Source organism: Arvicanthis niloticus, chromosome 24 (genome assembly GCF_011762505.2).
Source record: "Arvicanthis niloticus isolate mArvNil1 chromosome 24, mArvNil1.pat.X, whole genome shotgun sequence".
In the NCBI taxonomy this organism is placed as follows: Eukaryota; Metazoa; Chordata; class Mammalia; order Rodentia; family Muridae; genus Arvicanthis; species Arvicanthis niloticus.
In genome coordinates this window covers 34931053-34957254 of record NC_133432.1, presented here as the reverse complement: position 1 = coordinate 34957254, position 26202 = coordinate 34931053, and the positions used below count along the sequence as shown (strand labels likewise).

The following is a 26202-nucleotide window of genomic DNA, read 5'->3' as shown; positions in this document are numbered from 1 at the left end:
TCCAGCTCTGCAAACACCAAGGTCAACATTTGTTTAATTTTAATAATAAAGAAGATTTGAAACACACGTTCTGAGCTATAAGTGATACCTGAGGACCAGAAGGTGGCTATGGGTTGCCTTTGCATGTGACATTTCCCATGGCAAGACTTCAGAGGGGCAGTGTGCAAAAACACTGGGCAAGCAGAACAAGCTACACAATGGTATGAATCTCATTTATTTAAAACAGTATTTCTCACCATTCTCAAATTGAAGACTGCAAAAAATAGAAGCAGCACGTTATCCTTAGCCTTGGGAGCAGGTCGCTGCCTTCCACCTCTGCATCAGCCCTATGCCAGCCTATCCCTCCGCACTTTACAAAACAGTCCTGAAGCTTAATCAAATAAAACTATTGTACACAACATTTACATTAGAAAAGATAGCTGAATGTAGGAAAACTGGGTGTGTTGTTCCCTTTAAGTAAAGACTGCGCCACAGTTGGGGCATCTTCGCTTCCTCAGTGCAAAGCAGCAGAGGAACCCAAAAGGAAACAGGACGATGGCCAAGAAGATGCCCAGGCAGGTGAAGCAGTATTCCAGGACACCAACCCTGCAGAGAGAGAGGCAACCAAATTAGGACTCCACCCCACCCCAACCTGACAGCCCACAGGATGTCATGGGATGTCACAGAAGGGGACCACACCACCTACAGGCACCTGCCCGACTTGTGGGGGACTGTGCCAGGGAACAGGCAGCCGGCCCCACCTCAGAGCCAGCCTAGGGCTGGAGCGCACAGAACTAGCTGGAACCAGTATAAATTGCCAGTGCTACCAAGGGCATTCTAGGTAAATTCAGGAAAAGGTATCACGTACAGTGAATAGACAAGACCTTTCCATTAGTTACAATTAGTTTCCATTAGTTACACACCCTTACAAAAAGGGATGAAGTGGGCAGGCCGCCAAGTTCAGCCCCTCAACTGGAGCCCACCGATGGAAAGAGAAACCAACTCCACAGAGCTGACCTCTGACTGCCTTCACACACAACAAAACAAGAGTGACCCAAGAATCTATAAAAATTCCTCCAGCTCTGGAAAACAAGACCCTGCAGAAGAAATAAAACCCACTCTAGAGAGCGTGCTGTGCTGGGGACTGAAGCCAGAGCCTCCTGACAGAGGCTAAGTGCTCCGTCCAGAGACCCAGCTTCTCCAGTGCTGAGGAGTTTTAGGTTTCCTTTCTGTCCTCTAAGTGTTTCTCAAAAGAGATCATTTGGTCAGTGTGGAGTTAAGGAAAATAGTCAACCATGTTCACACATGCAGAAGTCACTTGGGAACTTTTAAAGCTTCCTATTAAGTCTACTTCCAACACGCACAGCATGGAACCCAGAGACACAGGGATGTCAAGCGAAGTCAAAGCGTAAATACAAACCCTCTGCCAGAGGTCCTGAGTTCTATTCCCTAATAGTCTCTTCCCCACATGTAACCTCAAAAGTCCCAAAGGTGGGAAGCAAGGCTCTCCTGGAAATGTCTAGACACCGAGCCTCACTTCTACTAAACAGACTCCCACGAACTCCTTCCCAGGCTTCTAGCTCCCAAAGGGAACCCCATCCTGTATTCTAGTCACATGGCCATGGGAAGTGCACACCACTGGGACAGAAAAGAAATCGAGCCAAGCTCAAGATAACAAAATGAAGAGGATGCTGGAGAGACACTGTCAGAGTGACATCTGAGCAGGTCAGCACAGGACAGAGAGCTCAGCAAGGATGTCAAAGGGACCAGTCTGAAGACATGCACAGCAAGCTGCCTGGCTAGCCCTCTGCGTGCTCCCACTGGGTAGGAGGTTTTCCTTTGTACTTCTGGGATTTGAGGGTAAGGGAGCTTACCTGAGGAGTCCCCCCCACCCCCAGCACCCTCTTATCCCTCCCTATGGGTTTACACACTGCAAAGTGACCCTTGAGGCCACACTGGCTGCTCCTTGATTCCACCTCATGGAGAGAGCAGAAAAGTAACAGCTCAGAAAACAAACGCTGAGAGCCATTGAGGCCTCACCAGGTGGAGTGGGCAGGGTCTCAGCTCTGCGACTTCCTAGGGTCATGACAAGTAAACCTGGATATTCTGGATGTTCTTGACAGCTTAGAATATGAGGCAAACTCCATGCCAGGGTCCCCCACCCTCTCAGAAACTGCCAGGAACAGACATAAAACATGAACAGGAAGCCCCAACACTGAGCAGTACCTGAACCCCAACAAGCTCTTTGTGTGAGGAGGCTCTGAACAGGCAGGGAGCTTTCTACCCCACCTGGCACAGGGCTACTAGCACCCATGAGCCACATGAATCAGATGCCTGCATTCCTGTCAGCAAAGCTACCTCCTATGTGATTTGCAGGTTGGGGGAATTAAAATGGGGTCTCTGAAACTCCCTATATAACTGAGGATGACCTTTGAACTTCTGGCCCTCCTGCTTTCTTTCACCTCCCAAGATCTAGGATTATAGACGTGCCACCAAGGCCTGTTCTCTCTGACTCTTACAAAAGTGTCCACTGACTACCACAAGGTCATCACACTTCCTTTGGTCTACCACAGACTGGGCTCCTCCACCCAACTGCAGCTGCAGGGTACACTCTAGCCAGTGGTGAAATCCCAGCTGAAAAGTACCTGAGACTGCTCTCCTGCCTCAGACAGCAGCTGTGCCCAGGCACAGGTGGGCGGGACTTGGGACTAGAACTGTCCAGAGTGGCTGGCAGAAGGCCATGTGATCCTGACCCTGGGCATTTCTTTCTGTCTGGGCTTCATCCTTCCATCTCTCCTAGCACCTTCACAACCGTCCAGTCATGAGGTAAAACTCTGAAACACTGGTCGATATTTCAGTTAGAAAATATACCATGAAAGTTGGGCATAGTGCTGTACACCCGTAACCCCAGCACTCAGGAGGTAAAGGCAGGAGGATCAGAAGTCCAAGGTTATTCTCCGTTATATAACATGTTGGAGGCCAACCTGGGCTACGGGAGACCTTGTCTTAAAAGAAGGTTAGGAAGGGAAAGGAAAAGAAAGAAAATGCCTCACAAAAGCATTGGGTAGTAGGAAGCAAATCTTGTTGACTCGGTCACCAGGAGTTTTGAAGAAAACCAGAGGCCTCAAGACCTTTATTACCTGAAAAGAGCCTAGAAGGTGGCTGGGCACTGTAGGACGATGCCAGGGTGTAGGGGTGGGGTGAGCTGTCCATGTTGCCCTACATCTCAGCCAGGAGTATCCCAGGTATGGGCTACTGCTGTATTTTGGCGCAAGCTTGTTTTGGAGCCCAGGATGGCAGGCCCTCTTCATGCCTCCCTCGTGGCCTGCTCTGCCTGATGCACACAGTTCCCAACAGTAGCCAGGCCAGCATCTGGGCACAAGATCTTCTGTCCCCTTCAACTGTGCTCATAACTTTGAGAGAGCCACAGCAGACTTAGCTGACCTGTTATGACTGGGTGTCCAGGCACTGGGACAACTCAAAGCATTAGTCCCCAGCAAGCTCCACACTTGCTCGGTCAGAGCTCAGAGTTGGGAAGCAAAGCCATCCTCTGCTGACTTGACAGTCACAAGTGGCCAGACCTGGCACTGAGAACCTCCTGCTTCCAAAGGAGCCGTCCCCTCGAGTTCCTTGGGGCTGCTCACCTCTGGGAGGATTAAGAGCCTCTATGCCTCTAGGAAAAGGATGTTCCTTCAATCACACCATGTGGGGAACCAGTCACCTAAGGAGGGTCGGACATCTGACAGCAACCAACAGTCTGTGACTGGAGACCACTAACCCTCATCCCACGAGAACAACTTAACTCAAGCTCTGCACAGGCTTCAATGGACTAGGGGATGGGGAAGAGAGAGACCAGCTCTGAGCATGAGACAGCACGCTCATGCCCTGAACCCACACGCCCACAGGCCTGAAGCTCTGGAAGCAGAACTTTTCCTGAATTTGGAGGAAGCTCAGCCTGGATGCAGTTTGACCTGAACATATCCTAGGGGATTTCTTTGTTGTCTGCTTGTTTTCTGAGACAAGCTCTCTCTACATAGACCTGACTATGTAGACCAGGTGGGCCTTAAACTTACAGATATCCACCTGCCTCTGCCTCCAAAGGGCTGGGATTAAAGGCGTGCACCAGCACCATCCAGCCTATTTATGTCTTAATATATCCACTTAACATGAAGATTCACATCTTGCTGCAGAAATACTAATATTTTAACTTCAGCTCTGCCCCGGATCTCAAAGGGAACATTGGCAAAAGTTTTAGTTTTAAAAGCCAACATCTGACTCCAGAAACACAGTATGGCCTCTAAGCCAACCTATAGTCAGCAAGATGCTACGGGCGGTGCAGTGGGCAGGGCAGCAGCACTGAGTGAAGACCCTACCCCAGAAGAGCTACTGCCTTCCAGCTGGCCTGTCTCTGTCCCCAACGGCCCTACTTTCTCTTCCTCTACAACCTCCAGAAAAGCATAACTCTGCAGGGACAAGTTTCAACTGTTTCAAATGGCTCAGAACTCAAATCTGGGCCTCCTGGGAGCACCTGGATGGCCCCTCCCCCACCCCAACAGGTCACCCAGAAAGGGGAGGAAATGGTAACTAACTTTAAAAACCTTTACTTCTTTAACCTCCCACTGGAGGTTCCATAAACACGACCTCTGTCAGACAGGTTGGCTGCAGGAGGGACAGCAGCGGGCAGAGGGAAGGGAGAGGGACGCTCTGAGCTGCAGGAAGACATGTAATCCTAGAGGGTCCCAAGACAAGTATTCATCCAGGGGCCTATCGACCCTCCTATGTCCTTACAGCACCCCACTCCAGAGGGCCTATCGACCCTCCTATGTCCTTACAGCACCCCACTCCAGAGGCACACCTGGCCCCATGTCCCAGGTGGAGGAGACAGGAGAGGCACCTGAGCCACACAGCTGTGGGAGTGTGGCAGGGATCCAAGCACAATCAGGCTCCCTGGTTCTGGCCCAGACCTCCTGCTGTTCAAGTATTTCTCCCAAGCCTGACCTCCAGGCATAGTCCAGGCCTGGGAATCACCAACAACATCCCCAAGGAAAAGGGATGGGAGGGTTTTCTCCACCAGCTACTGACTGAAGCAAAAGCTTGCAATAGTCTCCACTCCAGAGAGCATCCCCATAGGACAGAGAGTTCAACTCGAAATATCCTGTCACTTGGGCACAGGTCTCAAAGGCAAAACTGTCAGGCACAGCCTCCAGTGTTCACAGTGGGGGAAAAAAAGAGGGCAAGGGCGTGTGCCCTCCAGCTCCAAGACTCAGCCTTGTACCACACTGCCAGAGCTGGGAGGCCCCAGCTAGGACTGGAAGACAAACTGGGCTTCCCCCCTCAGATGGCATGCCTTGACCAGCACACAGCCAGGATTCCAGCCTCCACCTCCTGCCAGGCATGGCCCGCTCCTTCATCTCCTTCCTCAGTCACTGACAGGGCAGAGCAGCCCTTCCCCCACCCACCATTATTAGAAACCTAAAGCTGCCACTACCCCCATCTTCCCCAGACTCTCACCTCAGCCCCAGGCAGCTTTCATAATCAACCTTCACACCAAAGACCCCACTGCATCCAGACCCCACCCACCCTCCCTGGATTTCTTCCCGTCTCTCTGGTCACCTCTGAAACTAACTACCCAGTAACAATAGCAGATAACCCAGCAGTACACGAGGAGCCTGTGCCTGACTGGCTCCGCACTCATAGCCATGCCACTCACCCTGTGCATGCACATTCCACATGTGACCTGTGCTCCCAGGGCACGCTGAGAGGCCTCACCTGCCCCGCATCTGGGGACAACCCACAGCTGTCGGAATGCAAAGACACCTGCCCCAGAGACCCAGGGCCTTCATGGATACAGGATTGCTGCAAGTGGGGCACCAAAGCCTGAGGGGGGGGGGGTCTGAGAGAAGCCCCATCCACTGGGGGTGAGAGAATTGCTTCTTAAAATGTCTATAAAAGGAGACGGAGTCAGGCTGCTTAACTTCGGCTCAGACAGAATGGCAACGTGACAAGCGACACCGGCCTCTTATGCCAAGTCTCACTCAGAGGGAATCACAGACGTGTGACTTGGACAAATTCCTGCCAAGCCACTAGGGAGAGCAGGGACAGGGCCTGGCAGGCTACATCTGGCGGGGAGGAAGCTTGGTCACATGAGAAGTGTCCTCTCTTTCAGCCCTAACATGCCAGACAGGGGCAGACTCAAATGTTTACAGGGGACACCTCTGTCCACCCCAGGAACACACACACTCTTTCTCTAAATCAAAGGCAAACCTGTCCACCCCACCCGTGCTGCCGCTCTCCTGGAGAGGGAGCCCCCCAACATCCTGCTTTTGTGCTTGCTTCTGTAATGCTAAAGATCAGCCTGGAAGCCAGGGGCTCGAAGCAGAGGGTAGTGTGAACAAGCCTGCAGGGAGCCCACGTGTGCATAATAGCCTGGAGGCCGAAGAGTGGACACTACCTTAAGGATCAGATCCCTTAATACCGGATGCCTCCATCCACAGGCAGCACCACAAGAGCCCAAGGCCTTCCTGAGAGGGCTGCGGGCACAGCCTGACCTTGTCCCACATTCGACAGCACTGAAGAGCCCCATGAGCAGAAGCCACACGCCTGCAAAACAACTCACTTCCCAGGGAACAAGTCTCAGAGAAAAGTGTCCCCTACCAACAGTAATCCAGACTGCAACTACACACCACAGCTCTAGGATTGGGTGCCTTGGCTCTCAGACTAGAGCAGCCATACTGCCCTGCTCCCCACCCCCACCCCCAAGTTCAGGGGTCTGACCCAAGAAGAGCCTCCTGGGAGCACCCCTGTCCACTGACTGTGGTACAGCCAAGACCTCGGTGCTGGAAAAGCCAACATGAAACCCTAGTGAGGCTCCTCCCCTGCTACAGCTCTCCTTAAACTTGAGATCACCTAGTACCTGCCCCATCCACAGGGCTCTGAGACTTCCCATCCAGGGACTGACTTCAAGGCCACACAGAGAGGTCTCCCGTTTCCCATACAATCCCCCACTATTCCCCATGGCTCCCTGGAACAGGAGACCCTGACTGATCCCCTTGGCTCAACAAGCTGGGACCACCTCCCAGTCTATGCTCCCTCTTGTCCACCAGGTCTCCCCGGTGTGCCTCAAGCCCTCGGGTGGAACTCCTGCAGAGAACAGCCCCTGGAGGTGGTCAGCAAGGAAGCTATCAGAGAACCAGCCCATCTACAGTTAGAAGCAGCTGATTCCCACTCCTCTCCCCTCCGCCAGCTCCAAAAGTCACTTGGGTCCCTGAACGAAGACTATGAACTAGCCCTCAGCCTTCTTCACCAAACACATGATCAGCTGAGGGTCCAGTGTCTTCCACCCTCAGTCACCTCCTGTGAGGCCACTCGCAAGTTTCCAAAATCATTAACTTCCCTATGGCTCCACTCTGCGCCTCTGAAACACACTTCTGAAATGAAAGCTAAGTCCTAACACGGGTTTCTTAATTCCATCTCAGAGACTTCGAACTTCCCCCTCCCTGACAAAGGCTGAAACCCTGCCCTGCACGAGTCCCCACCTGGCCTATCTGGGTGAGTGGCCAAGCCTACTTGGAAGGGAATCCTCAAAGCCTGTCTACAACGAGCCTGGCTCTCGCCTTACATAAAGTCCTCACAAAGTTTCTGTCCGTTCCAGTTTGAGGATAAAACAACCCCCACAACAAAACCACTCCAGCCCGGAACAAAGAAGCACGGGGTTTCCTCCTGGGCCAGCTAGTGGCCAGGAGTCATTAAGCCCTGGTCTGCAATCTGCACCCTCACAGCCTCTTCGCTGGCCACTTGGATCTCCTAAGTCCTTTGGCATACTGGCCAGCGGCCTCAAGTCCCAATACCTCCTTAAGAAGATCCAACTGGAACAGTACACTTGCGGAAATTGGAGGAAAAACAAAACAAAATAAACCCTGCTTCGCTGCGGATCTCGGTACTAGGGAGGAAAGACCATCAGTCTCCATTGTTAACATTCCTGCGTCCCACGCACTCCGGGTGCCATGCCTCCCAAATGCACTCAACTCCCCACGGAAAAGGGAACCCATCCTTCTGCCGCATAAAGTAAATTCAGAGCCAGGGGTGAGTGACCCCACCTTCTCCCACTGCAGTCCCTCCCATGCGGGACTTCCCTCTAAGACGGGAGCCGGGCTGTGACCCCACCCCATCCCACCCCCGCTGGCCTTTTGCAAGATTCCGGCACGTGCGTTCTCCGCCACCCCCACCCCCCCCCCAAGCTAAAGACTTACCTGCAGACCGGGCAGCCTCCGACCACGACGATGGAGTTGGCAGGATACCGGGTGACCGTTCGACTGTGGATGTTATAGACCCGGGGGTGGCTGGTGGGGATCCCTGCGGGAGCGGAGCGCAGATCAGCACCGGGAGACTCGGCCCTCCTCCTCCTCCTCCTCCTCCTCCTCCTCCTCCTCCTCCTCCTCCTCCCTTCCCTCCCCCTTAGCCCCCCGTCCTCCCCGCCTCCAACTGGGCTGAGCGCGCCTGCGGGTGGGCTCTGGAAGCCAAGTGCAAACCCTCCGACACAAAGTTCATGGCCACAGGGGCAGGGCCTGCCCGGGCAGGGCAGGGCGCTCCGGGCAGCAGCTGCCCCCGGCAGGCCCGCGCCGGGACAGCGCGGGGCTCGGCCAGGAGGCCGCTCGGGACCCCGGCGAGCCGCGGGCCCACCTGTGACGAGGTAGGGGTAGGGCGGCGGCGGGGGCGCGGTGGGGATGGCCCCGTAGCCGTGCGGGCCGCACGCGTAGTCGCCCTGGCCGGCCTCCAGGTTGTAGGCGGGCGGGCGCTCCTGCAACAGGGGCTTGTGGTCCATCGCGGCCCCCGGGGCCGCGCGCCCGCCAGCTCCGGCCCGGCTCGCTTCCTTCGGCCCGGCGGGGATGGCGGCGGTAGCAGCGACGGCCGTGTCCCGGGCAGCTCGGCCCTGTGAGGCGCGCGCCGGGCGGGGCGGGCGCGCCAAGGGTTCCCCGCCCTCCCGCCGGTCACAAGACCGGGGTCACGTGGGCGTGACGGGGCGGGGCTGCGGGCGGGGCTTGGGGAGGGAGTCTTAAAGACGCCTCGGCTGACGCTAGTGGGGTGTTGTCCTCATTCAGTCCCGCCCCACGATGGCTCTTGGACTTCCAGAGAAGTTCTCACACCCTGCCACGGCCGGAGACCCAATAAGATCCTGGCCTTCTTTAGTTTTTGCCTTTTTCTTTAAAAAAAAAAAAAAATAATGTTACATTTATTTGGAGGGGAGGGTGTGTTCATGAGTGGGCATGCATTTGGAAGTCGGGGAATAAATAACTTTCAAGAGTAGGTTCCTGCTTTCCACCATATGGGTCCTGAGATAGATAGGTTCATAGGTTCTGCAGCAGGCGCCTTCACCCCCTGGGCTATCTCCCCGCCGCCTCCGCCGCTTTTTTTTTTTTTTTTTTTTTTTTTAAAACCTGAACTCATATAGCTGGCCTGGAACTCTTAATCCTCTCTCACCTCTGCCTCCTAAACTATGGACTACCTTGCCCCTCCCTGCCCAACCCACAGGGAGGTACCAGGTGACCAGGGAGCCCCTCCCAAGCCACTCCCTGCCGCGTAGCTGCACTGCCCAGACACCCCTGGGTGTAGGAGGGAGCTCATCTGAGTTCAATTGCCCACTACAGCTTATTCCACTACTGAGCGTTTCTCCTTCTCCTCTTTTGATTGTCTTTGTCAGGGGCTGTGGCCACTAATTGGAAATAAGCGCCCTGCTTGGGAGAACCCTAAACTCTAAGCACCTGCTGCCTTCCATCAGGTTGTCTGATGTTTAGCAGCCTGACCTTGTACTTGGTGAGTTTGCAGCGTGGCAATGTGGCTCGCTAGGAGAGGACCATGGCCTGACTCAGGCCCATGCAGTCTCTCTCCATGGCTACAGCCATGCCCCTAGCCGAAGTATCGCCAGGCATAAGCTTGCCTAACACACATGAAGCCATGGGCTCCGTTTCCAACATTCCATAAACAGGTGTGGTAGCACGTGACTGTCACCCCCCAGTGCTTGGAGATGACTCAAGAGGATCAGTTCAGTGATATCCACTACTACACAGCGAGTTCAAGGCCAGCCTGAGCTATGTGAGACCATATCTCCAAAAACCAAGCAAGGAAAAAGAAATAGTGGAACAGTGAGAATCCTTCCCAGCTGTTGCCTGTGTATTTCCAGGGTCTTCCTTTGGTAATGCTTCCCATTTCCTGCCGTGTGTGTGTGTGTGTGTGTGTGTGTGTGTGTGTGTGTGTGTCTGTCTGTCTGTCTGTCTGTCTGTCTGTCTGGGTCTTCTGTAGCCTAGGCCAGCTTGAACTCACCATGTAGCAAAGGATGACCTTGAACTCATGATCTTCCTGTCTCTACTTCCCCAGTACCAGGATTACAGACACACAACACTACCTTTCATTTAACTCTATCCTCTTGCTGAACAGTCTGGGACATTTCATGGTCCAAGGCTCTCAGGTACCAGCACCTGATCTGTGTGCATGGTATGCCCACTCAGGTGCCAGCACCATGGACCACCTTATCTGCGCATGGTGCACCCAGGTTGAAATGAGACAGTCATCTGCTTTTGGAGCTGATGTTGTAAGGAAGCTGGGGTGGAATTGTTAAGAATCGATACTGATACTGTGGGAATGAAGAGGCTCAGGAGAAAGGAGTCAGTGAGGATGGCGGAGCGGTTTAGAGCTGTCTCAGTGTTTCCAGTGGCTACTTTGGAAGGGGACATTTGACCAAAGTCTAAAGAGAGTAGCCATATGCCAGCACTTGGGAGGTTGAGGCAGGAGGTTGAGGCAGGATAAGTTTGAGGATGGATGGATGGATGGATGGATGGATGGATGGATGGACGAACAGGTGGGTGGATGGACAGGTGAGTGGGTAGGTGGGTGGGTGGGTGGAGGAGGGAGGTGCCGCTGGGTTAGTCAGTGAGGATTTGAGTTTGCATCCTAATGCCCACATAAAAGCCAGATAAGGTGATCTGTACCTGTGATCCTAGTGCTGGAGAGGGAGAGAGAGAGAGAGAGAGAGAGAGAGAGAGAGAGAGAGAGAGAGAGAGAGAGAGACTGGCCAACCAGCATGGCTAAAGAATGAGACCCAGGTTTAACCAGAGACCTTGTCTTAAATAGTAAAATGGAGAACCATCAAGGAAGACACGTGACTTTAACCTCTGTCCTCCACACTAAGACACACACACACACACACACACACACACACACACACACATGCACATAAGAGCAAACATGTGCACACATATATACCACATATACACACACAAAAAAAAAAAAAAATAAGAAAATGAACCAGTTGGCCATGAAGAGATGGAAGGAAGAGTTCGGGCTGGCTTGCTTGCTTAAGGTGGACAAAGGACAGATTATCTGTAAAGCAGTAGGATCCAGCCGGGCAGGGAGAGGGATGATGGGTAAGGGGTTAGAGTCTTGTACATAGCAAGAACAGTGTCCGATAGGAGTGGACTGGTCACCTACAGAAGGGAAGCACAATGGTGCTAGGACAGATGTGGCCCCCCCATCCCCTCCTCTCCTCCCTCACCCTCTCCTCCTCCCTCCTTCTAGGTGTGTGTTATATAAGCCGTCTATCCTGAGCTACAAGCCCAGCATGGGAGCTTTGCCCGGGTTGTTGTTAATTTCTTCATGAAATTGGAAACAATGTCAGACGCTGAGTCTGAGCCCAGAAGAGGAAGTGTAGGAAAGAGATGGTTCTGGGACTCCCCCGGAATTGGGGTTTGAGCAAGCAAGAAGAGTTAGAGTATGACCAGGGAGCCCTGTGAGGCAGAAAGAAGGGAGAATGTCCTGAAGACGCCTGCCTTCCCCTTTCAGGCCGAGGCTGATGAAACAGTGGACCTTAAGGAATTGGAATTTCCCAGGAACTCTTGTTCTAAGCCGTTGTGGTTTGAGGGAAAGTGGTCCCTGAATGCTTGAGTACATGGTCCTCAGTTGGAGAACTGTTTGGACAGGATTTAGGAGGTACAGCCTGCTGGAGGTGTGCCATGGGAGGTGGGCTTTGAGGTTTCCCAGTTTCACCACATTCCCAGTTAGCTCTCTCTGCCTCAGCTCTCAGCTACGGCTGCAGCCCGCGCCTGCCTGACTGCGGCCGTGCTTCTGGCCATGATGCTCATGGTCTCGTCTCTCTGAAGATGTAAGCTCCCCATAAACTCTTCTATAGGTCGTGTTAGTGTCTCTTCACAGCAGTAGAAAAGTTAACTTAGACACTGGAGAAAGAGAAGGCTGACTACTCTGGGAGACTTAGGCAGGGCAACCTTCCGGAAGGGAGGAGGAGGGCCTTGGGGTTAAAAGGCCTTATCCAGTTTGTTCTCTCGGTTTCACACTTACCACTAAGGATGAGAACGCTCAGCTTCTTGCTCCAACTGCCATGCTTGCCACCTGCTGCCACACTCCCCTAGCACAATGGGACCCTCTTATCTCTCCTGGAACCATAAGCCTAAATATGTCACCTTCCTTGGTCATGATGTGGTACCTCAGCAACAAACAAGTAACTCATGCCCTTAAGGGAGAGACTCAAGTGTCTTAGTGTTAGCCATAATTATCGTTTGGTTACTCACAGGTTACATCTCAAAGGCTTGCTAAAGATTCTTTCTTCCTTGCCCCCTCCACCTCTCCCTTGTTCCTTTCCTCCCCACTTCTGAGACAAAGTCTTTTGTAGCCAAAAATGACCTTGAACTTCTAATCCTCCTGCCTTCTCCCAAGCGCTGGGCTTACAGCCGAGCACCACCACACAGTTTGTGGTGTTGAAGCCAGGACTCAGGGCTTCATAATGGTGGCAGCCGAACATGCTACCAATTGTGCCATATCCCCACCGAGCTAGTTTTTGATAAGCGATTCCACTGGGTGGCTGTGCAGGTAACTTGCTTGGAGTCAGGCTCTGATAAGGTGAAGCCGGGAAGCCCTGGGGTTGCACAGGGTTTTAGCACACACCTTTTACCGTGGTGGAATTTTTCCTAGAAAATTGCAGGTTACAGCTGAGAAGGCAGAAAGGCCTTAAGGAGACGTAGCTAACTGTGCTGGAATTATTACTTCTTAGCTGGAGAGAGGCTGCACGCAGGTGCCTGGATGAGGGATGGTTTCTGTTCACGTGCCCCCACAATATCCCTGGCTTTGCATCCTGTCTCACTGGAGACCAGAAGTTAAAACTCCAGGTGTGGGCAGGGCCTCATTCCCTCCAGGGCTCTTGGAAACTACCCTTCCTGTCATTCTGGAACTTGGTGACTCCAGATTCATTGGCACACACAACTGAAATGTCTTTAGCCCTCTCCTTGTAACTCTCTAGGTCCCCTCCTCTTACAAGGACACCAGTTATTTTTGCATTTAGGGTTCAAGCTTGATACAGAATGACATTGTCATTTCCACTCATACATTTCCACCCCTTACCCCTCCCACAGTGCACCTTGTGTGGCTGAGATCCAGCTGCCCTGGCTGGCTGGCATGGCTGGAGCCAAGATATTAGAGAGAGAGAGACACTGTGTCCTCCCTTCAACTGTTAGGTTATAGAAACAGTGGTCTCCAGAAAATTGGAATGCCCCACCTCCTCACCTCCCACCCTCACCCCCACCCAGGAGGAGGGAAAAGTGCCAGCCAAAGGGAGAGCTTGTATGAGCAATGTCTGCCCATCCTGCAGAAGAGATGAGAAGCTGGGACAGTGATGGGTCAGTGACAGACGGGGTCATAACTTGACCAGGACAGCTTAGCTATGTAGAACTCTTGACCCCTATTTAAACATAAACCTCAGAAACTGGAGATGCCTCTCTTGAGAGGATCTCTGAGTTCCACTCACATAACATAAAAATTAAATTAAAATGAAAAAAATTAAAACCACGATTATGTCAAGACCCTGAAGGTGGACATCGGGGCCACCAGACACCTTTATTTGTTCCTCTTCTCAGTGAGGCCACATTGAATAAATCTCTTGCCCGCAGTTTACCATCATGCATCTCTTTAATTGGCGTATTTGAGACTGGATGGGAGGGAGATTAGCTCATAGAGGCTTCTTCAACTGTAAAGCCTCCAGGAACAGTAATCTGGGTGTGCTGGGCACTCTCCATAGCATGTCAAATGTTGTATGTGTTCTGGCCTCTTTTCCCATGGAAATAACATCAACACCCCCTAGGTGTTTGCAAAGAAACCTGAGGGCACAGGAATCCTGGCCTTTAGACACCAGGTCTACCACCTGCAGTCCTGAGATTATAGCATGCTGCCCTGCACCAAGTGTGCAAAATGGAAACAGGTAACTGAGGGGTGTGTGTGTGTGTGTGTGTGTGTGTGTGTGTGTGTGTGTGTGATACACTACCAGCCTTCTTCATAGATGGTATTAGCCAAAAATCAGAGAAACAAGTCTAGTCTTTTGACTATTTTGAGGCAGGATCTCACTAAGTAGCCCAGATTGGTCTTAATCTTACAACTCTGTTGTCAAGACAGGCCTTAAACTTGTGATCCTCCTGCCTCAGGCTTCTGAGTGGCTGGGATCTGGTTCTGACCAGTGACTGGTTCTAAGAGAAATACATTCCTAGCAAACGAGACAGAATTTGATTCACTTAGAGCATATCTTCCTTGGACTGGGGATGTCGCATAGGAAGATGGTGGTTGTTTAGCACGCAAGGCCTCACCACCAAAAGAGGAATAAAAATAAAAATAAGGGCTAGAGATGTCAGTCGGCAACGTGCTTTCCTAGCCTGCACAGGGATCTGAGTTGTATCCTCGGCACCTATAAAAACAGAGGTACTGGCAGGCACCCACAATCCTAGCACTCAGGAAGTAGAGAAAGGCAGATCGGAAGTTCACGGTCAACCTCTACTACATCTGGACCTCCTTGGGGGTCACACATCGCTATCCTGCACATCAGGTAGTTATGGTTCATAACAGTAGCAAAATTATACTCATGAGGTAGCAACAAAACAATTTCACGGTTGGGGTCACTGCGACCTGAGGACCTGTATTAAAGGCTCACAGCATTAGGAAGGTTGAGAACCACTGCTCTGCCACACAGTGCTTTGAAGCCAGCCTGGGCTACATGAGAGCCTGCCATTCATAAACAAGTCCTGTGTATATTTTCTGATAATTATAATTCTGTTCTTTATCACCTACCACACATTAAATTTGTTTTTTTTTAAATGTCGCCATTTCTATTAAAATAAGTAACTGCTACTTTGATTTTGACTACAGTATATCAATGTTTCCTAAGGAGGGTACCAGGAGGGGATCTGGTAAGGCAGTTCTCATCCTCCAGACCTTGACAGTCACTGTCACCATCCTCAAATGTACCAGAGGAAGCCGAAACAAAGATCATGCCCTTTTCTTGCAGGCTCTTCAGAAGAGCTGATAACCCATCACGTGGACTTCTTGGCACATACAGGAACTGGGTACCTCACATGGCTGGGATTGTGACCAAAAGTGAAAAAGAAGAAGGAAGCATAATGTCAAAAGCCAGGGCTGGAACCAATTACAAGTGCCTGGCTTGGGGAAGGACATTACCAAATATTTGCTGAATAGCTACTAAATGTTTATCTTAGATAAACGCTTTGGAGTTTTATGGTAAGCCCATTGTGAGCCTTACAATTCTACTGGGCAAATATTTCTAAGTATTTTATAAATTAAGCATATCAGTTTCTACACAACACATAAAAGCATCGCTTTTGCTGAGTCGGATAGTAAATCTTTCATAAGTCATGGGGCCTGGGAGATAACTTAGCGGGTAAAGTGCTGGCCCTGCAAGCATGAGGGGGCCTGCCTTTGCTCCCAGAATACACTTAGAAAAGCCAGGCACAGTGGAGGCCAAGGCTTGTAATCCCAGCACTAGAGAGGTCACTGAGTCTCAGTTTCCAGCCAGCCTAATTTACAAGGCAAGATCCGGGCCAGTAAAGGACCTTGTCAGAAAACACAAGATAGGCAACCTGGAGGAGCAGAACCCACCCAAGGGTAACATCTGGCTACCACATGCTTGCATTCCCATGCACAGCTGCACCCATATACACACATACACAAACACACATATAATCTTTATAAGTCACATGTATACATATTTGTTGAGGTCCGGCCGGTTGCTATGTATTGTAAAGCTAACTTCTGTATTCCCAAAGGTCTAGCTGCCTCAAGAGGAGTGAATTCCCACGTAAGTCAGGTGACATTATGTAACTTTGCCCCGCCCCCAAGCTATTCCTGATTGGTCAACAAAAATACCTAAAGCCTGTAGCTGGGCAGAAGCAAAGGTAGGTATGGGCTTTGGTTCCTGGGTTTGGGGGTCTGAGGCAGAGACCATGAGGAGAGGAGGGAGGGAGAGGATGCAAGAGCAAGGTACCATGGGATAGGTAGATGGGAGTAGGAGCAGCCCAGATGGACCATGGCAAGTGATATCTCAGGGTTACTGGCAGGGAAGCAAACCACATCTGCCCAGCTCAAATGCTTTAAGGGCCTATTCGAAATATAAAGGTTTTGGGTCTTTTGGGAACTAAATGACCTAAAGTGGGGTAGAAACCCCCAAATAATACAACTCATATTCAAATGTACATAATGCTCCCCTCCCCCTTTCTTTATGGGGATTAAATCCGGGGCCTCCATACACGAGGCAAGAACTCTATCAGAGAGCTAGGCCCTAATCTTCCCAGATTTCGTGACTGAAGGACAGAGAGTCCAAGAACATTTCAACCAAACTTAGAGACTGAGGCAGGTAAGGTGGAGGGGAGGGTCCTGGATGGAAGAACAACTGGTTCGGGGTAGGGCTTCCTGTGTAACTGGAGAAGGGAAAGGAGCCTCCTAACCTGGAAAAGTCAAGTAAAGCATCCTTTCAGCCTTGTTACAGGTTCCGGGGGCTGAGACACAAGCATGATGACCTTTTTGAGTTTTACGTCTTTAACACTGCCTGTTAAAACGCCAGGCATGGTAGCACCCACCTGTAATCTCAGGCTCACTGCCAGGCCAGACTAGCTGAACTAGAAAGTTCAAGGCCAGCGAGTGCCTGTCAAAAACCAGAAAACCATGATTCGGGTCTGGAGAGGTGGCTCAGAGGTTGAGAGCACTTGCTGCTCAATCAGGATGGTCAGAGTTTAGATTCTAGTACCCATGTTACTAGCTGGATATCCTCCATACACCTGGAACCCCAGCTCCAAGGGGAGAGGAGAAAGGAGAGCTGGGCTCGCACATTTATCATGGCTACATTGTATCATTAGGGAAAATGGCGTGCAACTTCACAAATCTACCCTGGATTTACAGAAGTCTTTTCCTAGGCATGCCTAGATTACAGCCTGCAATTACAAGGATGTGCACCATGCCTGGCTTTTAACATGTGTTCTAGATATAAAACTCGGCTCATTGTGCTTGTGTGGCAGGTCCTTTAGTGATGAACCTAGGCATGTAAAAACCAGCAGGAGAGGGAGGAGAGGGGCTGGAGAGAGAGCTGAAGAGTACCCAGCTGCAATCCCAGAAGTCCCGAGTCCAATTCCTATCAACCAAATGGTGGCTTACAACCATCTATAATGGGATCTGATGCCCTCTTCTGGCAAATTACAAAAAAAAAAAAAAAAAAAAAAAAAAAAAAAAAACAGTAGAGCACTACCTACAATCCCCCAGTGAGGGGCTGGGGTATGGCTCAATGGTAGAGCCCCTGCCTAGAATTCCCCAGTGAGGGGCTGGTGGTGTGGCTCAGTGGTAGAGCCTCTGCCTAGAATCCCCCAGTGAGGGGCTGGGGTGTGACTCAGTGGTAGAGCTCCTGCCTAGAATCCCCCAGTGAGGGGCTGGGGTGTGACTCAGTGGTAGAGCTCCTGCCTAGAATCCCCCAGTGAGGGGCTGGGAGCATGGCTCAGTGGTAGAGCATCTGCCTAGAATCCCCCAGTGAGGGGCTGGGGTGTGTGGACACAAGTAGGATGTTTGCTCAGCATTTAGTCCCTGGGTTTAATCCAGAGTGCTGCAAGAGGGCTCCTCCTTTCTGTTTAATTTACAGTGTTGGCAGGGAACCAAGTAGAACCTGAGGACACACTAGTGACCAATTACTGATAACTGAGTCTGCTGACAAACATGGATTTTCTTTGTTTGGGGGAAGCATTATGTCTTATTTTATGAAGACATGTGTGGGGTGGCTAATGATCCTTCGCTCAGCCATTTTTTAGTATTGCCAAAGCCAGCCAGAACTAGTCCTCCTCAGAGTCAGGGGATTTGAGACAGTGCTGTCATGGGGCCTTGTCTGTGTGGAACAGGTGAGCTTAGAGAATTGTGAGGAGGGAGTTTTGACACGGAAGGATGCCGTGGGGTCTGGAGAGATGGCTCAGCAGGAAAGAGCTCTTAACTCTACAAGCATGAGGACCTGAGTTCAAATCCCCAGATTCCCACATTAAGTCTGACTTGTTCCTGGCACATGCTTCTAATCACGGCGCTGCGAAGAGCAGAGACAGGAGGATTATTGTGGTGGTCTGAATGAGATATCCTCATAACTTTGAGCATTTAGATACTTGGTCTCCAGTTGGTGGCACTGTCTGGGAAGTGTGGCCTTGCTGAAGGAACTATATCCCTGAGGGCAGGCTATGAGGTTTCCGAGACTCAATTTCCCAGTTCGCTCTCTCTACCTCCTCCTTGTGCTTTGAGATATGAGCTCTTGCTGGTGCTGCTCCCCTGTCTACTGCCCATTGCGACAACGGTTCCCTGTCATCACGGAGTCTTATGCCTCTGGAACCCTAACCCCAAATATGCCCTCCTCTGCAAGCTGCTTTGGATGTGAGGTTTTATCTCTGCAATAGAAAAGTAACCAATCGATCACCACAGCCTGGCTTGCAGGCAACTACCCTGGCCCCAGAGAAGGATAGAGTGGGTCACTCAAAGTCCTCTGGCCTCTGTGGCTGACACACACATGTGCATATTCTACATACACACACATGAGAGGGAGGTGCCATGACAGTCAAAGGTCCCACGACTCTGGTACAAAAAACAACAACAAAATCCCAACTACTTTCCCTGTCCAGTCTCAGGCCTTCTGAGGCTTGTCCCAGGGCCTCCTACCTGCTTCCTGCACTGTAGAGCTCATGACTACTCCCTGTAAGATGCCCAGGAGTGGCCAGAAAGAGTCTGCGGTTGGGCCAGGAAGAGCCCCTCTATGGTCCAGCAGCAGACAGGCAGCAGCCGACATGAAGGAGTGACCCAAAAGGCCAGTGAGGAACAGTCACATCATTGAGAATGCTGGGGGAGGCCAGGCAGGGCCTCGCAGGGGACAGAATGTAGCCTCACAATCCTGCTCTGTGCCAAGGTTCTTAGGTTCTAAGCCTAGGGCTCTGCTCTGTAGGGGGTGACACCAGCTCAAATATTTCATCCCACTGCCAAGAGATGTGATCTAACCCATGATCCAGGAAAGAGGACTGACCGTAGAGCCGCCATGTGACGACAAACTGCCACAGGGCAGTAAACACACGGTCTAGTGTCAGACTTTTGCCCGAGGTCCTAGAAAGGTCAGAGGGAAAGGTAAAAACAGCAACCTCATCCACAAGTAGACAGAAATAGCCCCGAGGTTTCATGAGCTAAATAATATGTAATAATTTCCTGAGGCTGAGCAAGGTGGTGTCTGTCTGTAACTATAGCACACGGGAGGCAGGAGAAAGATGTCAGATTGTAGACTAGCTGAGGCTCTATGAAGAAACTATCTCAGAATAAATACACAAATATATACACTCACACACACACACATACATACACCTCATATACTACACACATACACTCACACAAATACAATCATACACACATACTCAAACATACACTCCACATACTACACACGCATGTACTCACACATATACTACCCACACACATACACTCACAAACATAGTCAACACACCCACATACACACACACAAACACACTCTCAACACATATATTATTACACATGTACACTCACAATACATACACACACACACATACGCACATAACACATATTCACACACCTTCTGAAAGTTTGATAATTGTGTTTATGAAAACATAGTGAGAGAAGGCAGATTGAGAAGAAAGTGAAAGGCTAATTTATCACTGTGCACACACCCCTGTGAACCTTCCAAATATAAAACTCAAATGAAGGGGCGGGCACTGGGGACGTGTCTCAGTGACATCTTCCAAGGTTGGGGTTCCATCCCAAACACCTTGAAAGCCTGACATAGTGGCCGGTGCCTGTAACCCCAGCTTTTGGGGAAGTGAAGGCAGGAGGATCAGAAGTTCAGGGTCATCCAGAGCTGCGTTTTGAGTTAGAGGTCAGTCTGGCCTAAATTAGGCCTTATCTTTAAATGGGGAGTTTGAGGTCAGACAGGACTGAATGAAACCTTCTCTTCAAAGGGAGGAGGCAGATGTTGAAGCTACTTGGAAGGAGCAATCATTTTTTTTAAAAAAGATTTATTTATTTATTTCATGTATGTGAGTACACTGTCGCTGTCTTCAGACACACCAGAAGAGGGCATCGGATCCCATTACAGATGGTTGTGACCCACCATGTGGTTGTTGGGAATTGAACTCAGGACCTCTAGAGGGGCAGTCAGTGCCTTAACCGCTGAGCCGTCTCTCCAGCCCAGGAGCAATCATTTTTATTGGGGGACACCGTACTCAGAGAATAGACAATAGCTTGGGCAAATCTCTCAGGGTGAGGATGGCCCTCCATGGGTGAACTTTTAGCTCCTCTCTGTCTCTAATTTTATCTTTATTTCTTCATTGATGGAGGAAATTTTAGGGGGTGCACTGGAGGCAGACCCTGAAGTCCAGATCCTTCTGTTTCCCCCTTCCAAGTACACTACCATGGCTGAATTATATAAGGTACAGTAGGCAGAAGCCACAGACTTTGTGCATGAGAGCCAAGCACACTACCACTGAGCTGAGCTGCGTTCTCAGGATCCCCTGGAGGTCTCTGCACCTTCACAAACATGTCTACCTTCTTCTGCCTTACAATATGTAGACCTGGTCTCCAGAAGGCTTTGGCTGCACCCGCCTGCACTCACCTTGCTTTGAGGAGGTCATTGACTGTGTTACTTAGTTACTTCTGTAGAGTTGTAACCAAAATAACTGCAAGGCAACTTAAAGGGATGAGTCAGGTCAGAGATATCCGTCTGCATTAGTTACTTTTCTCCATGCTGTTACCAAATGGCTCACAAGAAGCAATTTAAAGACAGGGTGTATGTTCCAGCCAGAAGTGCTAAGATGACAGACAAGGCCTGGGAAGCAGAGACAGTGGGTCACTTTGCCACTACAGTCAGGAGGGGGGAAAGCAGGGAGGGAGGAGAGGGGAATGCTTGTCCTCACTGTCTCTGTTTCATTTCAGGATCCCAGCCCACAGGATAGTACCACCTACATCCCGCCTTGGTCTTCCTCTTTAATCTTTCTGGAAATACCCTCATAGTAACACCCAAAGGAGTGTTTCCATGGAGCATCTAATCCCATCTAATTGAGGATCAAAGGACCAGTGAGATGGCTCAGCGACTCCACTTACTGTCAAGCCTGATGATCTGGGGTTCAATCACTGGGACCCAGTGATGGAAAGAACTAACTCCAGAAGTTGTCCTGTGATGTCTCCACCCCCCAGGGGAAAAAAAAAAACCTTAATTTTATTTATGTAGTACTTATTTATGAATTAATTTTATTTATGTTTTATAAATAAATAAAAATATAAACTATAATTTTTTCCCTTTCCCTTCTCCCTCTTGCTCCAGCCCCACTTACTCTAGCCCTGCTTGCTCCGGCCCAACTATAAATTTATTAATATATTTTGGTTTTTCCAGGGGCTCCTGGGTATAGCCCAGGTGACCAACTAGTTGCCTACCCTGGGTTTGATCCCTATCATTGCATAAGATGGGGAGAGAAGGCCGGGCGGTGGTGGCACACGCCTTTAATCCCAGCACTTGGGAGGCAGAGGCAGGCAGATTTCTGAGTTTGAGGCCAGCCTGGTCAACAGAGTGAGTTCCAGGACAGCCAGGGCTACACAGAGAAACCCTGTCTCGAAAAAACAAAACAAAAAAACAAAACAAAACAAAAAAGATGGGGAGGGATTAGCGATTAGAAGGGGAAGGGTATACACATGTATTATATGCGCAGGGGGAATACAGGAGAAGGATTACCCACAAACCCGATGGAGCTCAGGGGTTATATATCTTTCCTGGATGGGGGGAAGAGAGAGGAAACAGTGTTGAGTCAATGGGCCAGAAGCAAAAAGTAACTTGTAAATGATTTTCCTGAGTGAGTGTGTGTGTGTGTGTGTGTGTGTGTGTGTGTGTGTGTGTGTGTGATAATGGTTAGGTCTCAGGTATTGAGTAATGCTGGGAGAACCAGCTGCCCAGAGTCTGTCTACCTCCATGTTAATAGGTACCTAGTAGGCCATTTATCCCAGGTTTCTGAGACTTAACAAGTACACATGTACACCAGTCATGGGGAAGCCAGAGGACAACCTCAAGTGTCACCCTCAGACAGGCTCTCTCACTGACCTGGAAGTCCCACAGTTCCTCCTCTGTCCACCCGCCCAGCACTGGAATCGTAAGGATGTGGCACCATGCCTAGCTTTTTACATCAGAACTGGGAATCCATAAAGGGTCTTCAGTTTTGTGTATATTTTACCATCTGAGCCATCTCCCCAGCCCTATAAATGGTTTTCTTCGGAGTCTGAATGAGTCTGAGACAGGCATTATCTTGTAAGAATCTGCCTGGGCCTGGCTGTAGCCTTAAGGCCTTTCCTGTAACCAATCAGGAGACTTCAAGAGAGAAGATTGTGTTTGCCTTGACAGGTAGAGAAGAGAAGAGAGAAGAGATGGACAGAGTCCTTCCCTCACCTGCCCAGGAGAAGACGAAGGATCATAAGACAAGAAGAGCTGGGGAGATGGCTCAGTGGGTGAGAGCCCTGGCCTGGCAAACATGGAGACCTGAGGTGAAATCCCTAGTGTCCACATGAGGGGAAAAAGAAAAAGACTAAGTCTGGCCCCAGAGGACTCCAATGCCATGGGGCATGGGATGGCTGACACTTGTTGGCTGTCAGCCTAGCTTTAAGTTCAGCAGGAAACCCTATCTGAAGAGCGTAGGACACAGAGTGATGGAGCCCAACATCCTTCTCCAGCCTCCATGTGCACACATATGTGCACATAACAGAATTCTCGGGGATCTTACCTTCTGAGACCCAACACCAGCACTTACTGAGCACCAAAGATCTCCAAAGGACTATGGCAAAGATAAACATGGTGATACCCGCTTGTGACCCTGGCACTTTAGGGACTGAGGCAGGAGGATATCAAGTTTGAGATCACCTTAGGTTACAGTGCAAGAGTCTTGTCTCCTGTGGACTCAGGCAGTGAAGCGGCACCGAGCTGTCCTGAAATGAACTTTCCTATAGTTTCCCTTATCAGATGATCTTTGCCACCTTGGAGAAAGGGAAGTGATAGAAAGTATAAAATAGAAATTAGGGAACATTCCAGGTGTGGTGGCACACACCTTTAATCCCAGCACTTGGGAAGCCGAGGCAGGCCAATCTACATCTCCGTCAGTTCCAAGACTTACATAGCAAGTTCTAGTAGGGTTACACAGTGGGACCCTGTCTCAGGAAAAAGGAAGGAAGGAGGGAGGGAGGGAGAGAGGGAGGGAAAGAGGGAAGAAGGGAGAGAGGGAGGGAGGCAGGGAGGGAAGGAGGGAAGAAGGGAGAGAGGGAGAGAGGAAGGGAAGGAGGGAGAAAGGGAGAGAGGGAAGGAAAAAAGAAAACAGCAAAAAACAAAAGAAAAAAATTAGGAGAAAATATCTTTCACTCCTAAAACATACACTTGGGGGAGAGGGGGCAGATGCTTGGTCAGAATTGTCTGCCATGCACAGGATCTGAGATTGAGCCCCTGAACTCCAGTGACGGAATGTGCTTGTAATCCCAACACTAGGGAGGGAGAGACAAGTGACCCCCCCACCGGGGCTCCCTGACCATCAGGCTTAGCCTCTGCAGCTGGTTCCAAGCCAGTGAGACACCCTGTCTCCATTCCTGGGGAACAACGGCCTCGGTCGGCTTCCGGCTTCCACATGGACAGGCACATCCATGCACCTGCAGAGGCACACACAAATAAGCCATATGCCGGATAACAATGGAAGGCTCCCACAGAGCACATTAGTCACCTCATGCTATTCCCACAAAATGGCCAAGCAAGGGGCTCAGGCCATGCTGGGCTGCTTCTGTTCTCTAGGCCTAAGGGGAGGGTGTGGCAAAGTAAAGCCACTCACCACAGGAAAGTAGGATACTTCTGACCTCTAGGGACTGAGACATAGTCTTCAAGACAGCGGCGTTGAGTGTTTATTGATCTCACAAAGGGATCAGGGTTCAGTTCTCAGCACCATAATCAGGAGGCTCACAAACACCTTTAACTGCCATTTAAAGGGAACTGACTCCCTCTTCTGGCCTATATAAGTACTGGCATGATGTTTATTTTTTTATTTTTTTTTAAAGACTGATTTATTTTATGCATATGAGTATACTGTAGCTATCTTCAGACACACCAGAAGGGGGCATCAGATCCCATCACAGATGGTTGTGAGCCACCATGTGGTTGCTGGGAATTGAACTCAGGACCTCTGGAAGAGCAATCAGTGCTCTTAACCACTGAGCCATCTCTGCAGCCCTTGCATGATGTTTATATGCATAGTGTATATAAAGTCACCAAGCACACATATGCACGATTAATCTTTTTTAAGACGTATGGTCCTCAGCAAGGCAGAGCTGGCACGTGCCTTTAATACTGATACCCAGGAGGAAGAAGACAACCTGATCTACAGTTGCAGGATGGCCAGGGCTATACAGAGAATTCCTGTCTCAAAAACGCCATCCCCCGAAATGTACATTTGTATTTGCATACGCACATGTATATATATATATATTAATTATGAAACCATCAATGGCTAATTCACTGATTAGGTCAGCACCCTTCTGACCCAATCATTTTTGCCTGAAGCCTCACCCTGAACACCATGTTGAAGACCAAGCCTTCAATATACACAGTCAAAGCCTAACAGGAACTCAGCCATCTTATATTTAAAGCACAGGGGGCAGAGAGATGACAAGTCAGCAAAGTAGTCCCCTTGATAAGAACCTGAGGATGACCCTGATCTTTCTGCCTCTATATCTGTAATTACAGGTGTGGCTCCTGTATTACGCGCTGGAGATTAAGCCTATGCATGGTGGTAAACACTCTAGCAATGGAGACGTCCCCAACTCTTTAGCCCCTAGGAGGAGACTGGGGTAGGGAAGGTAAATCTAGTTTCTGGAACTGGAGAAATGGCTCAGCAGTTAAGAGCACTGGCAGCTCATCCAGAGGATCCAAGTTCAATTCCCATCACCCATATAGCAGTTTACAGCCATCAGTAACACCAGTTCCAGAGGACCCAATGTCCTCTTCTGGCTTCTGTGGGTACTGAATGTACCTGGTGTGCATGGGTACACGGGATAAAAGGGGAGTGGGGACTTCTTCCAGTGACATTTGATGAGCTGTCAGTGAACGGATGGATGGATATGTGTTCTCAGAGAGTGTATGAAGCCCAGTGCCGGACCCTCACCTCCCTCTGCCTCTTCTAGCTGGCTGTTTCTCCTGCATCCATCCTAATACACCAGTGACCTGTGAGAAGGAAAAACTAAGGCAAAAGCAACTTTTTGAGGGTTTTTTTTAAAAATGAATTGGTACGTCAAGAAGGGATTCCTGGACTGGAGAGATGGCTCAGCGGTTAAGAGCACTGACTGCTCTTCCAGAGGTGCTGGGTTCAATTCCCAGCAACCACGTGGTGGCTCACAACCATCTGTAATGGGATCCGATGCCCTCTTCTGATGTGTCTGAAGACAGTGACAGTGTGCTCACATTCATTAAATAAATAAATAAATAAATAAATAAATAAATCTTAAAAAAAAAAAAAAGGATTCCTGCCTAGGATCAAGTGCTTTGGTGGTGACCTTCATCCTTTGGTACCAGGCAGCTGGAACAAAGGGAACGGCCAGTGTCACAGCTAGCTAGTTTCAACCATCGACTTGACACAGACCTAGAGTAAACCTGGCAGAGGGACTTCAGTTGAAGAATTGCTTCCATCAGATTGGCTTGTAGCCTTAACCTATGGGGTATTTTCTTAATTGCTAATTGGGGTAGGAGGGCCTAACCCACCCTGGGTGTTCCCTAGGCTTTGGGGGTCCTGAGCTGTATAAATAGTGAAGCAAGTCAAAAGGAATGAGACGGTATGCAGCATTCCTCCATGGGTTTTG

The 26202-nt window shown here is 50.2% G+C and overlaps 1 protein-coding gene and 1 long non-coding RNA gene across 5 annotated transcripts; one reads left to right on the top strand and one right to left on the bottom strand.

The window, feature by feature from the left end:
- Positions 1–191: 191 nt before the first annotated feature.
- On the bottom strand, positions 192–19114 carry Bri3 (brain protein I3). 2 transcript variants are annotated; one of them, XM_076923638.1, is made up of 3 exons: positions 18988–19114; positions 8229–8331; positions 192–585 (listed from the first exon to the last, which is right to left on the bottom strand). In XM_076923638.1, exons 1-3 carry the CDS (start codon positions 19112–19114, stop codon positions 453–455), a joined length of 363 nt encoding a protein of 120 aa, XP_076779753.1. In that variant the 3' UTR covers positions 192–452. The 2 variants fall into 2 exon arrangements, with proteins under 2 accessions (XP_076779753.1, XP_076779752.1); XM_076923637.1 differs by lacking the exon at positions 18988–19114 and adding an exon at positions 8659–8955.
- LOC143438101 (uncharacterized) lies at positions 9057–21625 on the top strand. Of its 3 annotated transcripts, none has more exons than XR_013107163.1 (5): positions 9057–9789; positions 9962–10118; positions 15308–15537; positions 16083–20768; positions 21271–21625. It is a non-coding gene; the product is annotated as an uncharacterized LOC143438101 (long non-coding RNA). The 3 variants fall into 3 exon arrangements; XR_013107162.1 differs by having other exon boundaries at positions 9962–10168; XR_013107164.1 differs by lacking the exon at positions 9962–10118.
- The last annotated feature ends 4577 nt before the right edge of the window (positions 21626–26202 follow it).